The following is a 16897-nucleotide window of genomic DNA, read 5'->3' on the forward strand; positions in this document are numbered from 1 at the left end:
GGTACCAACGGTACCTTTTATCAAGCTTGATTCAGTAAAAGTACAGCAGTATTCTCAGATCCATGTAGTACAAGTACAGCAGTACTACACAACATTTTTGACACCTTTTTCGTGTTTATTTTTTACAGTTGAGTTGAGCCAGACAAAGTGAGCGTCACGTGGCGCCGACAGTTACGTTTAGAGAAACAACGGAGGTTTGGATTAAATCTCTCCCGAGTAACAAACACGCGTTTTCTGGGTGAACGTCTCTAGTTTTTGGTCAGGGATGCACTGAATCCAGATATTTGGGGTTTTGGCTGAATCCTGAATCCCCTGGTTGAGATTGTGCTGACTCCTCCTCCCATCCTCAGTCCATGAACACACAAGTAAACACATGAATGAAGTAAACAGTGACTGTCCTTCCTTTGCCGTACCTGAAGTTGCTGCATTTTGGCTGCTGAGATTCCTTCATGCACAACTCGTATTCTTTCAGATGTTTCAGACCAAATGTTCTAACAGAGGCCATGTTGTGTATTGTTTAGGGTCCTCGCCATCACCAGACCAATCAGCATTGCAGATTGACCCTGGGCGTTGTGCGTATGGATTGTGACAATCTGATACCCGGTATCCTAAAAGTTTGGACGGGGTGGTGGAATTTTTTGCCCTTCCCGAAACCCTACCTAGTTAGCTTAGCGTAGTGAATGGAATCCTATGTTGCCGGTTAGCATGTTGTGAGTAAAAGTGAGCCAACAAAAGACAAAAAAACAACCTAATTGCTTGCACTGAGACAAAAAATGCGTTGGCCCACCTATCTACAGCCAGGGGAGACCGTGATATGCCCTATTTCAACAAACGGTGGCGTTTTCCTTTAAAATACAGCATTTTGGTAATCGCTAAAAATATAAGCGGGAGAATGTTATCATTGCAAAGTGCTCAGGCTAATGTCTTGTGTTTATTTCACAAGATTTAAGGATAAGCTGTTTGATTTATAATTATTAGCTAGATTATTTTCAAATGTCACTTACAGAGCTGTTGTTAATTTGTTGTTTCCCATTTGAATGGTCAGCGTATGAGGCGGCTGCTGCTTGCGCTGGGACCTATACTGTAGGCTTTAGCTTCAATTTTGATGAAATTATTCTCTAATGGGTTGTATATTACATCGTGGATATATCCCTCCAATGTATACTGCAGTCCCTTAATTATCTCCTTGGGGATGTCTGACACCAGTGCATACATACTGTAATAGATGTGCCAGGCACAAAAGCTTAGCAACAGTAATTAAGGAGGGCGGGGCTTAGCGACCGGTCAGATTGAACATGTAGCTGGACTTGAATGGCCTTCTTTAGACTGAAAGTACTGCCAAACAACAACTTGTTCTGCTCACCAGTTCCATTCTCACTTTCTCACAGACTACTGCATTGAACGCTCCACCTACGTAAACACCTTTCCCTAATCAACGGCGCCGTCATTACAGCGACCAACGTAACGCGCCGAGTGCAAGCGTTGGGTTCGGTTCACTGGGAAAAAAATTCTAATGTTCAGCAGAAACCAGAACCCTGTCAAAAAGCTCAATATTCAGCCCAATCAGAAGCCGAATCCAGTGTGTGGTCTAAAAGTGACGCTATAGGAGACTTTTCTCGTCAATAACAAACGCCAAAGATGCCTGACCAGGCGTTGCTTTGAATGAGTTGGGCTGGCGGTCACCTAGTTTTGTAGGATATCATGCAAACGTCCGTACGATATCGTACGAACCCGTTCATAAGAATGCGTTACGAGTGTACTCGTTTCTGTTCACCTGTAGCGTGACGGAGTTCCTCAGGGAAGCGTGTCGGATCCCTCGTGGTTTCAGAAGTTTGTGGAATGCAGTCTGTGTGTTCACATAGGGTTCGGCTCACTGGGAAGTAATTCTAAGGTTCAGCATAAACCAGAACCCCGTCAAAAAGCCCAATATTCAGCCCAATCAGAAGCCAGATCCTGGATTCAGTGCATCCCTGCTTTTACTCGGTCGGAGTGGCGTAGCCGTAGCCGTGAAAGACGGCGTCCGTTCTGCACACGCTCACATCGTGTCTCGACCCCCTCGCTCCGTCCTGCGCCAGGATCCAGGACGCAGACGTCCTCCTCTCCCTCCCTCTGCCGCTCTCCGTCCTCTTCCTCTCTTTCCTCTCCTCTTCCTCCACGTGGGACTCTGACTTCCTGCGTTCCTTCTTACCGCTGTTCTCCTGCATCCGTGCAAAAGGTTCAGACCTCCTCCTCATCATCGGTCTGACCGTCTTCTCCTCTTCCTCCTCTTCCTCTCCTCCGTACGGCTCGCTCTTCCTCCTCTCCGTCCATCTCTCCGTCTCCTTCCACCTCTTCATCATTAGGTTGCTCAGACGCTTCATCGCTGTCCGATCACTTCATCTCCCGGAACAAGATCTTAAGATTTAAATAACAAGTCAAACTGAGCCAAAACCAAGTCAAATATTACAAGTAATGTGCGAAGAATCCACAGATGAGGCAGGTGTGAGGCTCTGCTGTTTTGATTGGCTGCTGCAACACAAACAACGCGGAGACGGTCTGAAGTCGGAGATGTTTGAGGACGGCGAGGAGAATAAAAAACGCTCGTCAGTTCCCACGGCGAGGACAAACGTCTTCAAACTGAAAGTAGAATCCAGTCGATCGGACAGAGAGAGAGAGAGTCCTCTGTTCACTCTCTGAGATTATGGTCCAGAGTGAGTGTGTCTCTCTCTTTTTTTTTTTTTTTTTTTTTTTTTTTTTTTTTTTTTTTTTTTTTTTTTTTTTCTCTCTCTCTCTCTCTTTTTTCTTTTTTTTTTTTCCTCTCTTTGCTTCTCTCTCTCTCCTCTCTTTTTTTTTTTTTCTCTCTCTCTCTCTCTCTCACTGTGAGGACGAGAGAAACAAAAGGCCTGATGTGGTGCTCTGGGTTTATTTAAAGACAAGGGATTAATATCAGGTTCCTGTTTATTTCCACAACAGCCGGCTCACATACACACACACACACACACAAACATACATACACACACACACACACACACACTGAAACACAGACACACACACACTCAAACACACACACACACGCACATACACACACACACATACACACAGAGACACACACACACACACACAGAAACACACACACATACACACAGAGACACACACACACACACACAGAGACACACACACACACACACGCACACAGATGGAGTCTTTGCAGAAGGAAAACAGAAAGCGGAGGGTTTTGAACTCTCGACCTTCAGATCTCTTCCTCAACCAGCTGAGCTCCCAGACTCTGTTACATCCCAACATCACAGCTCCGAGTCCCGTTTCATCTCACACACAGCAACCTGCAACACTGCTGACATCTAGTGGTGGAGACGGAGACTCTAACTCGGGGGGTAGGGGGGGGGGAGGTTTAAAGGTTGCACACAGACAGCCGCCGTCGGCCGTCACACGGTGCGGCTAAAACACAGCTCTTTCATTCATGTTGGATGCGGGCCTGCGGCGAAAACTTGACACAGACTCCAGGTTTTTGTCCCAGCAGCAATCACTGTGTTAAACAGACTGTAGGATTACTGCACACAACACACAAGCACCTTGGTCATGTACTAGCTGTAGGATTGTCAATGTGGTCAGGTACTGTTTCTTATCCACGTTCTACTGTCTGTTTGATATGTCTTTATGTTTTATGTGTTGCATGTTATGTGGTGGTCTACAAAGTTTGAAGGATGTCTTGCGTCTTAGACCAGGGGTCTTCAACGTTTTTTAGCCAAGGACCCCTGAACTGAAAGAGAGATGGAGCAGGGACCCCTTACTACACATGTGTCAAACTCAAAGCCCGCGGGCCAAATCCGGCCCCTTGCAGATTTAGATCCAGCCCGCATATCAATTTAGGTCACAATACATTTTGGCCTACTTAGTTTTTCCATGATGGCTGAGGAACTTTTTCCTGACTTCTTTGAACTTTATGTCGACCAAACTGTAAGTGAAAAGACTATATGACACATGCAATAATACAGTCAAAGATAGTTTTTGAATTAAATAAAAGCAAATAAAACCTTGATGTGATTCTTATTTTCCACTGTGGCCCTTAGTGAAGTTGAGTTTGACACCCCTGCCTTACTATATTGCATATTAAACTGGGTCTACAACAACTTGTAGGGCAGCCTAAAGCCTTTATAGATACCTCGTTGCATAAAATATTCAAATAGCCTAATAATTGTTGCCTTGATTTAATTAATCATGTTTTTATGGTAAACACACATGTGTCAATCCTTTGGGATGAACTGGTCTGTGTAACTCTCATCAGTTCAATTTTCTAAGCACCAACGGACATTTGGAAAAACAGAAAAATGGGTTAAAATATCCAATTTTTCATTTTTTTCCCGCCTTGACAAATTAAAAAGTTGGGTCTTTATTTTCTGTTTTTATTCAGAAGATCAGAAATTTAGAAAATTATAAAATTGCGTCTGGGCTCCAATTATTCATAATACTGCAATGATAATCTCTCCCTCGTTCCACCTAGCTACGAACGATTGGTTGGCTATCATCGTGGGGGTGTCTGGATGGGTTTAGGCGGGCATTCAAGAAGACTCGGGGGGGCAGTCATGTCAACGCTGGATAATTACGAGAATATAATTGTGAATCTTGTTGAGAAGAGGGGAGGTGATTGCTGGGATGGTGAATGAATGAACAACACACAGCACAGCAACACGATGCCTCTTTTATCTGTTGAGTCTGACCATCACAGCGCCACCTTTCCGATGGGTTAAAGATCCAATTTTTTTAATTTGTCAAGGTGAAAAAAAAATTAAAAATTGGATATTTGAACCCATTTTTCTGTTTTTCCAAATGTTTGTTTGTGCTTAGAAAATTGAACTGATAAGCGTTACACGGACCTGAACTGTATCTGTGGAGGGCTACCTTAGTGACTACATTACCCATAGGCCAGTAAGCCTATCATCAGTGGGGAGTTATATTTACTAATAATATGTTGGATTCATGTTAAGACTTTTTAATTTTTTTAAAAACTTTAAAAAATTAACAATAATTTAGGCCCCACGCCCCCCCCCCCCCCCTTTGAATCTGAGTGACCCTTAGAGGCCCCGACCATCTGTTAAGATCCCTGTAATCGACTGTAAACCTTTTTTTCTCGTTTCCCTAAAAAAATTTTTGAACCCCCCCCCTCCAGGGTTTTTTTAAACAGGAAGCATCACTGCCTCTATCTCTGCCACTAGAACGTTTTAAAGCACCAAACCCAAGCTCTGAACTGTTTCCTCAGTCCCTCCGTCTCTTTTCTTTCTCTCTTTCTCCGGGAAATCAAGCTGCCTTCAAGAGAGATCTATAAACCATCTGACGGAAACAGGAACTGTGAAATATAAACTCTCCTTGTTCTACATCGGGCTCACTTTGTTCTCTCTGTGGATCAAAATAAAAACACCGGATATGAACTCTCAACCTTCAGACTACAAAGCTGTTTCTCTCCCAGCTGAACTACCTGACCCAGAGAATAGTCTGAGTCAAGTAGTTCTTGTCAAGGTCTCTCCCGTGCCTCCTCGTGGGAGGGACTAAGACGCGAGGAAGGGAGACAAGTGGAGGAGACGAGGAGGCAATTGCACCTGAAGCCTATATATTACTCCCGTATCCCACAATGCAACGCGGAAGAGAAAAACAAAAAAAGGATAAATGGAGCAGGACACACACAAACACACACACACACACACACACACACACACACACACAGTGTTGCGCCTGAACGCGTTCATTGAACGATAGTTCATGAACTCGTTCATATTGGGTTGAGCGTATTGCTATGAACGTTAACGTGAACTGAACGCACGATATCATTTCTGATGAACGTTTACGCGGAACTGAACGTACATAATATGAACGTTAACAACTGAACGCACATAACGCTTGATGAACGCATTAGTGAACTGAACGTACCGTATTACCGCCTGATGAACGTTAACGTGAACTGAACGTATCGTATTACCCCTGATGAACGTTAATGGAACTGAACGTATCATACTGCCTGACGAACGTTAACGTGAACTGAACGTACTGTGATACTGCCGATGAACGTTAGCGAACTGAACGCATCATACCGCCGATGAACGTTAAGCGTGAACTGAACGTACCGTATTACCGCCTGATGAAGCGTTAACGTGAACGACCGTATTACTGATGAACGTTAACGTGAACTGAACGCAGTATTACCGCCTGATGAACGTTAGGGAACTGAACGTACCGTATTACCGCCTGATGAACGTTAACGTGAACTGAACGTACCGTATAATTACGATGAACGTTAACGAACTGAACGAGTATACTGATGAAGTTACGAAGTACTTAACGTGAATAAACTGAACGTATACTATGACTACATACCTATGAACTTAACACCGTACCGTAATTCTGATGAACGTACGGAACTGAACGTATCGTATTACCGCCTGATGAACGTTAACGTGAACTGAACGTACTGTATTACCTGATGAACGTTAGGGAACTGAACGACGTATTACGCCTGATGAACGTTAACGTGAACTGAACGTACGATATTACGCCTGATGAACGTTAACGAACTGAACGCATCGTACACGCCTGATGAACGTTAACGGAACTGAACGTACCGTATTACCGCCTGATGAACGTTACGTGAACTGAACGCTTACCGTACATTGATGAACGTTAACGTGAACTGAACGCATCAACATTGATGAACGTTACCGTGAACTACGTACCGTACCTTGCCCTGATGAACGTTAACGTGAACTGAACGTACCGTATTACCGCCTGATGAACGTTACCGTGAACTGAACGTACCGTATTACCGCCTGATGAACGTTAACGTGAACTGAACGTACCGTATTACCGCCTGATGAACGTTACCGTGAACTGAACGTACCGTATTACCGCCTGATGAACGTTACCGTGAACTGAACGTACCGTATTACCGCCTGATGAACGTTAACGTGAACTGAACGTACCGTATTACCGCCTGATGAACGTTACGTGAACTGAACGTACCGTATTACCGCCTGATGAACGTTAACGTGAACTGAACGTACCGTATTACCGCCTGATGAACGTTAACGTGAACTGAACGTACCGTATTACCGCCTGATGAACGTTAACGTGAACTGAACGTACCGTATTACCGCCTGATGAACGTTAACGTGAACTGAACGTACCGTATTACCGCCTGATGAACGTTAACGTGAACTGAACGTACCGTATTACCGCCTGATGAACGTTAACGTGAACTGAACGTACCGTATTTACCGGATGAACGTTAACTTGAACGAACGTACCGTATTACCGCCTGATGAACGTTACCGTGAACTGAACGTGCCTTATTACAGCCTGATGAACGTTAGCGTGAACTGAACGTACCGTATTACGCCTGATGAACGTTACGTGAACTGAACGTACCGTATTACCGCCTGATGAACGTTAGCATTAACTGGGCATGCCGTATTACCGCCTGATGAACGTTAACGTGAACTGAACGTACCGTATTAACACTGATGAACGTTAACGTGAACTGAGCGTGCCGTATTTACGCCTGATGAACGTTACCGTGAACTGAGCGTACCGTATTCGCATACGGGCGAACGTGAACTGAACGTACCGTATTACGCCTGATGAACGTTAACGTGAACTGAACGTACCGTATTACGCCTGATGAACGTTACCGTGAACTGGAACGTACCGTATTACAGCCTGATGAACGTTACCGTGAACTGACGTTACCGTATTACCGCCTGATGAACGTTAACGTGAACTGAGCATTACGTATTACGCCTGATGAGCGTTACCGTGAACTGAACGTACCGTATTACCGCCTGATGAAGCGTTAACGTATTACGCCTGATGAACGTTAGCATTATTACCCTGATGAACGTTACCGTGAACTGAACGTACCGTATTACCGCCTGATGAACGTTACCGTGAACTGAACGTACCGTATTACCGCCTGATGAACGTTACCGTGAACTGAACGTACCGTATTACCGCCTGATGAACGTTACCGTGAACTGAACGTACCGTATTACAGCCTGATGAACGTTACCGTGAACTGAACGTACCGTATTACGCCTGATGAACGTTAACGTGAAACTGACCGTATTACATGCCGATGAACGTTAGCGTGAATTGGGCATTACCTGTCCGCCTGATGAACGTTAACGTGAACTGAACGTACCGTATTACCGCCTGATGAACGTTACCGTGAACTGAACGTACCGTATTACCGCCTGATGAACGTTACCGTGAACTGAACGTACCGTATTACCGCCTGATGAACGTTAGCGTGAACTGAACGTACCGTATTACCGCCTGATGAACGTTAACGTGAACTGAACGTACCGTATTACCGCCTGATGAACGTTACCGTGAACTGAACGTACCGTATTACCGCCTGATGAACGTTACCGTGAACTGAACGTACCGTATTACCGCCTGATGAACGTTACCGTGAACTGAACGTACCGTATTACCGCCTGATGAACGTTACCGTGAACTGAACGTACCGTATTACCGCCTGATGAACGTTACCGTGAACTGAACGTACCGTATTACCGCCTGATGAACGTTAACGTGAACTGAACGTACCGTATTACCGCCTGATGAACGTTACGTGAACTGAACGCATAGCCGTATTGCTGCCTGACCGACTACGTGAACTGAACGTCGCATTACTGCCTGATGAACGTTACCGTGAACTGAACGTGCATTATTACAGCCTGAGAGGAGAACGTTAACTGAACGTACCGTATTACTGCCTGATGAACGTTAGCGTGAACTAACGCGTACCGTATTACCGCCTGATGAACGTTACCGTGAACTGAACGTACCGTATTACCGCCTGATGAACGTTACCGTGAACTGAACGTACCGTATTACTGCCTGATGAACGTTACCGTGAACTGAACGTGCCTTATTACCGCCTGATGAACGTTACCGTGAACTGAGGCATACCGTATTACAGCCTGATGAACGTTACGTTAACTGAACGTACCGTATTACCGCCTGATGAGCGTTAGCATTAACTGAGCGTACCGTATTACCGCCTGATGAACGTTAACGTGAACTGAACGTACCGTATTACCGCCTGATGAACGTTAACGTGAACTGAACGTACCGTATTACCGCCTGATGAACGTTACCGTGAACTGAACGTACCGTATTACCGCCTGATGAACGTTAACGTGAACTGAACGTACCGTATTACCGCCTGATGAACGTTAACGTGAACTGAACGTACCGTATTACCGCCTGATGAACGTTACCGTGAACTCCTTCATTCCTTCAACTAGTTCATTTTAAAATGTATGATCTGAACTTTGAACTAGTTCATGTAGAAAGTGAACTTTCCCAACACTGCACACATACCAAATGTATGTCGAAACATGTTTTTAAAAAGTCATAGCATAGACAGGTGCCTATGTTGTTGAGAACAACCTTACCGCACCACCAACATGAACACCCTGAGAACTGTTCTCTTGGCTTATTGGACTTCTTCATTTTGGGTTTTAAACCTTAAAATTGCACCTGATATGACTTGAACCATCAACCAGCGTTCTCTCCCACTGAGCTATCTGATCTGACACACTGGTCCACTGTTTCTATGTCTATTTGACTTCTTCACTGTCAGTGTTGGACCTAAAAACTCACTTCTCCTTTAAGAGGATTGAACCCTCAACCTCAAAACTTAATTTGCTGTTCAGCTTCTTATGATTCTGAGCCTTTTGTGAAGCTTGAAATGCACTGGTACGATGTTGTCTTTATCGTTTAAATTACTGAGGACAAAAAATGAAAAAGTCTCAGGACAGACCTGGGATTTAATCCTTCAACCTGAGATTATGAAGTATCAGGTGGGCCAGCAATACATCTTGGTGAGCTGTTCCTGAAGCTCATAATTCACTTGTTTGTTCTGTCATTTGTTATTTACACCAAAAAGGTTATAGTATAGTATGTTGAAAAACCTGCGTTACAACCAGTAAGAGGACAAGGTCCAGAGGAGACGGACACCGAGTGCTAACGTAGACATCGCGGGTTCGATCCCCGCTGGAGGTAAGACCCACAACGACACAAACAGTGAAAACTTAAAGGGCTGCTTTGCGTTCTCAAACATTGTGCGTTTGCTTTGATTTCAACTTGTGAATTTCTGGGTTTCCAGCATCCACAAACGAGGAGGGATCAGAGTGAAGGTGAGTCAAAGCTACTCGTTAGCTCAAGGGGAACTTTTAGAAACTATATCAAAATGGATTAAATTATTGTTGTTTTTTGTGTAAAACACCTTAAAATATGGAATATGATACAACTTTATTGTCCAAGTGGAGCCAGAAAACCCAAACAGATAAAAACCTTCAAATATAAAACACACACAGTACACACACACACAGAAACACACAGACAGACACACACACACACACATACAGACACAAACACACACACACACACACACACACACATACACAGAGACACACACACACACACAAACACACACACACACACACACAAACACACACACACACACACACACAGACACACATATACAGACACACACACACACAGACAAACACATACAGACACACACACAGACACACAGACACACACAGACAAACACATACAGACACACAGACACAAACACACACACACACACACACACACACAGACCCACCGCACACACACACACACACACACACACAGACACACACGCACACACAGACACACACACACACACACACAGACACACACATACAGACACAGACACACACACACAGACACACACACACACACACACACACACACACAGACACACACACACACACACACACACACACACACACACACACACACACAGACACAGACACACACACACAGACACACACACACACACACCTCTGTCCTTGTCTCTCTTGTTGCGTGAGAACAGTTTGATAGAAGACGAGGGTTGCTGGTTTGAGTCCCTGGTGTTGGACCTGAAGATTCCACTGAAACTCAACCTGAACAACAGAGTAGTTATACGTGTATCATTAGTCTTTGACAGTATATATATATATATATATACACACACAACACTTATGCCATATTACGATGATGATATCCAAAATTTAAGATGATATCTAATCTTGTATCACGATATTGATATAATTTCGATATTTGACGGCCCTCTGCTGGTGGTGTTGAGTTATTGTCTGGGCTCACATTCTCACAAAATCCCTCTTCAGCTATCTCACTTTCATAGGCAGGTTCTTTGATGTTGGCTTCTTATTTATAAACACCACAAACATTTGATATGGAATAATAAAGATGTAAATAATAATAATTAGTCTTTGAAAAGCCAAACGTATGGAGGGTTGGTGGTATGTAACACTTGAATAAAAAAAAAATATATACATATATGGGAGTTATATACAGTCTGTGGTGTGTGTACCTGCGTGGGGGTTTGGGGGACTCCTGCTGGGGGGGGGGGTTTTGGGGAGCTGGGACTCATGCTGTTAGAAGCAGACCGAGGTCTGAACGGAGCCCGATGGAAGAAGCTCCTGGTGGGGCTCAGAGCCTCCGCCTGCAGGACACAAACACAAAGTCAGGCTCCCCTCTCATTCCCCCTGCTCTGGTGTTCCCCCCTCTCATTCCCCCTGCTCTGGTGTTCCCCCCTCTCATTCCCCCTGCTCTGGTGTTCCCCCTCTCATTCCCCTGCTCTGGTGTTTCCCCTCTCATTTCCCCCTGCTCTGGTGTTTCCCCTCTCCCATTCCCCTGCTCTGGTGTTTCCTCTCATTCCCTGCTCTGGTGTTCCCCCTCTTATTCCTCCTGCTCTGGTGTTCCCCTCCTCATTCCCCCTGCTCTGGGTGTTTCCCCTCTCATTCCCCACTGCTCTGGTGTTCCCCCTCTCATTCCCCTGCTCTGGTGTTCCCCTCTTATTCCTCCTGCTCTGGTGTTCCCCCTCTTATTCCTCCTGCTCTGGTGTTCCCCTCTCATTCCCCTGCTCTGGTGTTCCCCTCTTATTCCTCCTGCTCTGGTGTTCCCCCTCTCATTCCCCTGCTCTGGTTCCCCTCTTATTCCTCCTGCTCCTGGTGTTTCCCCCTCTCATTCCCCCTGCTCTGGTGTTCCCCCCTCTTATTCCTCCTGCTCTGGTGTTCCCCCCTCTCATTCCCCCTGCTCTGGTGTTCCCCCCCTCTCATTCTGTTATGGGTTGGCTGTGTTCTCCCTTCCTGTGTGTGGTCCTTTTCCTGTGTTGTCTCTATCTGCGTTGTGTTCGTCTGCACCTGAGGCTGCGAGAGGCGTGGCTATGGAGGATCTAGGTCAAGGGGCGTGGCCATTCACTCCTGCACAGTTTCCACACAGCTGCAGCTCCTTCCATTCATCACCTCTACCCGGGCTGTTCACCTCTTCGGCACCAGATTGTTAAACTACTCTTGTGACCCTGCTCTGAAACTGCTGCTACCTGCAGCTTACCTGTGTGACCTGCTTCACTGCCTCCCCGCCGAGACCTGTCGAGCCATCGCTCTGCCGCTTTCTGCTGAGCTGCCGTCTTCCACCCTGCACTGCTCACTCACATCCCCTCTGGATTTCTGTCGGTGAGTCAGGACTGGACTCTCTCAGACAGCCTGCTCCGAGTCTCAGTTCTGCCCTGGTTTCCTCTCTGCCTGCCTGCCTCGCGCTTCATTACCATCCAGAAGCTACACTGCCTAAACTCCCTCTCTTTTGACTGTTCTAATAAACCTCTCTAACTGCTATCTGCCTCCGTGTGTTGTCTCTGTGTTTTGGGTCAAAAGGCAAATCTAACACATTCCCCCTGCTCTGGCGTTTCCCCCCTCTCATTCCCCCTGCTCTGGTGTTTCCTCCTCTCATTCCTCCTGCTCTGGCGTTTCCCCCTCACATTCCCCCTGCTCTGGTGTTTCCTCCTCTCATTCCCCATGCTCTGGTGTTTCTGAGCCCCTAAACCGGAGACATTTGGAAACACTTCTGACCTGTTTTCTTCTATCTTGGACCAGTGGCCTGAACTATCTCAAACCAATCAAAATGGTGGCTTCATGTAAAGGCCCCCTGCTGCAGTAAGAGTTAAACAAAGCGTTTGGTTTTTACCTTCCTGCTGCCGTCTCTCTCTGCCCGGCCAGCGGCGTCCTCCATGAGGGGCATCTCAGACTCTCTGTCCGTCCTGCAGAGACACAACGCTGTGTTAGAGACACGCTCCCGTCAGACTGAGGTCATGAGGTGGCGTATGTACGACACGCCAATTGGTATTCCATTATTGGCGTGTTATCAAGACGCATACTCGTTTTTTTAGCGTGTTTATCAAAGGCGGCAGTTTGTTACGTATTCGTAGCTTCATGAGAACAATCTGATCTGAATCTGCAGACTGCAACGGAAAGAGTCAGAAGTGCTGAGGTCGAGCCTCCTCTCCTGTTGCATCATGGGAGAGTTTGGGGGGTAAACATAGAGGCAGATGATCAGATAAACATCTGCTGAGAGGACAACACGACTGAAGACACCGTCTCACAATAATCTCTTTTACTCCTCATCATCATCATCAACATGCATGCACACACACAGACAGATGCACACACGTACACACACACACACACAAACACACACAAACGCACACCCACACACACACATTTGAACCATTTATTTATGTCCACATGAAGAAAATGGACAGACACAGGGACACACATATTACAGTGGCAGTACAACACATACACAAACTCATGGACCAGTGGCATGCAGCAGGTCTTCACATTATCACTTAATAAACACAATACTCACTGCTTAAGGAATATCAAAGTACCCCACACACACACACACACACTCTGACTGTACCTTCTGCTCAGTTTCCAGAAATCAATAATCCAATAACTGTGTTCACTGCTCGCTCACACTCCTCTCTTTGTCTCTTACACACTTATGTCACTTTCCTCTCTCTTTCTCTCTCCCTCTATCTCTCTCTCTCTCCCTCTAGCTCTCTCTCTCTCTCTCCCTCTATCTCTCTCTGTCTTTCTCCCCTCTCTCTCTCTCTCTCTCTCTAGCTCTCTCTCTCTCTCTCCCTCTATCTCTCTCTGTCTTTCTCCCCCCCCCCTCTCTCTCTCTCTCTCTCTCTGTCTCGCTTGTGTGTGTGTGTGTGTGTGTGTGTGTGTGTGTGTGTGTGTGTGTGTGTGTGTGTGTGTGTGTGTGTGTGTGTGTGTGTGTGTGTGTGTGAGAGAGAGTTGTTTTCCTTCACTCCCTCCCTGTTTCCGTCCTTGTGGGCTCAGACTATTTGTTGGAGGACAGATTTAAAGGAACCCAAACACACCCGTCATCAGTTAGATCTAATCCTCCGACACACAAACACCCCCACTGTTCTCAGGTCAGATAGCAGAAGTTTATGGTGTGTGTGTGTGTGTGTGTGTGTGTGTGTGTGTGTGTGTGTGTGTGTGTGTGTGTGTGTGTGTGTGTGTGTGTGTGTGTGTGTGTGTGTGTGTGTGTGGCGGTGAATCATTAGACAGCTGCTCAGGTGTGTGTGTTGATGTAAATATGAGCCAAATGGGTTCAGATTAGGTCAGAGAGAAACCTGAGGTGTTCACAAAATATCTAAAGATAAAAACTGGATCATACAGTCGACAAAATGTGGAGATACATAAATAATATAAATATATATATATAGTCTGAAACTATATAGTGTGAAACTTAGAAGAGGATTCAACTGAAGGTGAATCTTCACCTGATTTAAAAGTGTACAGAAAAAGCTTTATAAAATGTCACAAAGAAGGTCAAAAGTTTCTTAAACAGCGTCGAAAAAAAGGGGTAAAAAAAGCCTTAAAAAGCATAAAAAACTGTCCAAAAAAGCCGTCATGAAAAACATCAAAAGTTTCAAAAAAAGCATTGAAAAAAGCGTAAAACAAAATGTCCAAACAACATCCAAAAATGGCCACAGAGAAGCTGTTAATCTTTGTGCTTCAGGAGATAGATGTGGTCACTGAGGAAGACTAAAAGAGAACTCGTCTCTGATGTAAACCTGTTAATAACAGCCAATCTGTTATCAGCTGATCATAAATCACAGAGCAGGGAACTTTCCGGTCGGAGTTCATAATCTTAAACGATAATTCATCTTCAGATCATCAATCATTAATCCTGATTTCATTGACGAGCCACTTAAAGGCCGACTCCTGTTCCCAGCCAGCCTGAGCAGGAGGAGTCTGGGGGCTGTGAAGAGAGCACAGATGCTGCCGTTAGTGATCTGACAGCAAGGGACAGCACTGAATATATATAGGGTCCACCTACTGTAGAGGGATCCAGATGTTGTAACATGTGTTCAGCGGTCCTGGTCCACAGCAGGACATGTTATCAGGAGACTGCTCCTGTCTCCACACACTGTTTATCACTAATGTAGCACGCACTGTTTGTTCTAAATCTCACATTCACAAGATCACAAGTTCCTGAAAGAAGTGATTAAGATTCAACAACAACAACAACACAAGCTGCTGACCATCAGAGACACACACACACACACACACACACACACACACACACACACACACACTCACAGGCGCACTTCAACCACTCGGAGGAGGAGGGTGTGTGTGTGTGTGTGTGTGTGTGTGTGTGTGTGTGTGTGTGTGTGTGTGTGTGTGTGTGTGTGTGTGTGTGTGTGTGTGTGTGTGTGTGTGTGTGTGTGTGTGTGTGTGTGTGTGTGTGTGTGTGTGTGTGTGTGTGTGTGTGTGTGTGTGTGTGTGTGTGTGTGTGTGTGTGTGTGTGTGTGTGTGTGTGTGTGTGTGTGTGTGTGGGCAATTTGGGCCTTTTTTTTACAACATTTCTGTTGCTTCTTTTTCGACCTTTGTGACCTTTTGTTTACATATTTTTGAGTTTTTTTTCAATTGTTCTGTATTTCAGCTGCAGCTTCACACAAAATGTCTTTTTAATTACGGAACAAAGTCCGGGTGATAAGCTGCCAGAAGTGTTTCTGTTATTTTACGGATTTATTTCTCAGCGTATAAGAAACAAAGGAGGATGAATGGGTTTAAATTTAACAAAATATATATTACAGGATATGTGCAGTGGGTCATTTAGTAGGGGTGTGCATTGGCACTGCCCTCACAATTCGATTCGATTACGATTCACCAGGTAACGATTCGATTCAATTCGATTCTACGATGCATTGCGATGCATTGCAATGCATCAACATTCTACTGCACACAAGGCAAATTTTTCATCAGTCATGAGCAGGTCTCAACATTAAAAAAAAATCCCTACTGGCCCCCAGTTAATGATAACTAGAGAGGCTACTTAACTAGAAAATGATCTCAGATTAGGGGGCAATTCACTGAGGAGTGATGGTTAAAGACTTGATTACTGAAACGTAATCCGTGTCCTGATTGGTGGAAAATGCTTACAGAAAGAAAGGCCTGTTGTCAGGGAAACATGTCACTGTCAAGAGTCTGAAGTGAAAAGTTGTGGAAAACAGCAGCTGTGATGATGAATGGACTGAGAAGCAGGCTAGCATTCCTCCTGTATGCCTCACTTGAAATAAGACAATGTTGTTGCTAAATAATACAACCGGCATCATCATCAAGAATAAAGAACGCGGCGTCATTCACGTCCATATTAAGTAGCCACATGTATTTGTTTTGGTCTTTAAATACCTCCATAGGTTTACCGCTCCAGCGGAGAGGATGGTTAGACAGCAGCTACGTTTACAAGAGTTTGTCCAAAGTTCAAGATTGGTTGCGAATTAAGATAAACACTTAGACTACAAACTACATCTTTCATTTTAGCTTGTTTGTAAAGTCGCTATTTGCAGAGCAGAGCTGTGTTTGCACAGCGCGGTGGACGAGAGTGGACAGCCAGACAGAGCAGACTAAAATATCGCTTTCTGCCTGTACAACAGGTAGGTGGGTATTGATAAGTATTGACTCTGTAATCATTGAGGGTTTATTGT

The 16897-nt window shown here is 45.1% G+C and overlaps 1 protein-coding gene across 1 annotated transcript in view; it reads right to left on the reverse strand.

Moving 5' to 3' along the window:
- The window catches only part of LOC120552744 (5'-AMP-activated protein kinase subunit gamma-2-like), a gene marked incomplete at its 3' end in the record, with an annotated part of 19442 nt that extends 16761 nt beyond the window's left edge, over window positions 1-2681 (reverse strand). Inside the window, exon 1 of the mRNA XM_039790971.1 lies at window positions 2040-2681. Coding sequence (XP_039646905.1) covers window positions 2040-2360 — 321 coding nt within the window. The remainder of the gene's footprint in view (window positions 1-2039) is intronic.
- Between the last annotated feature and the right edge of the window lie 14216 nt (window positions 2682-16897).

Source organism: Perca fluviatilis, chromosome 22 (genome assembly GCF_010015445.1).
Source record: "Perca fluviatilis chromosome 22, GENO_Pfluv_1.0, whole genome shotgun sequence".
NCBI classification, from domain to species: domain Eukaryota; kingdom Metazoa; phylum Chordata; class Actinopteri; order Perciformes; family Percidae; genus Perca; species Perca fluviatilis.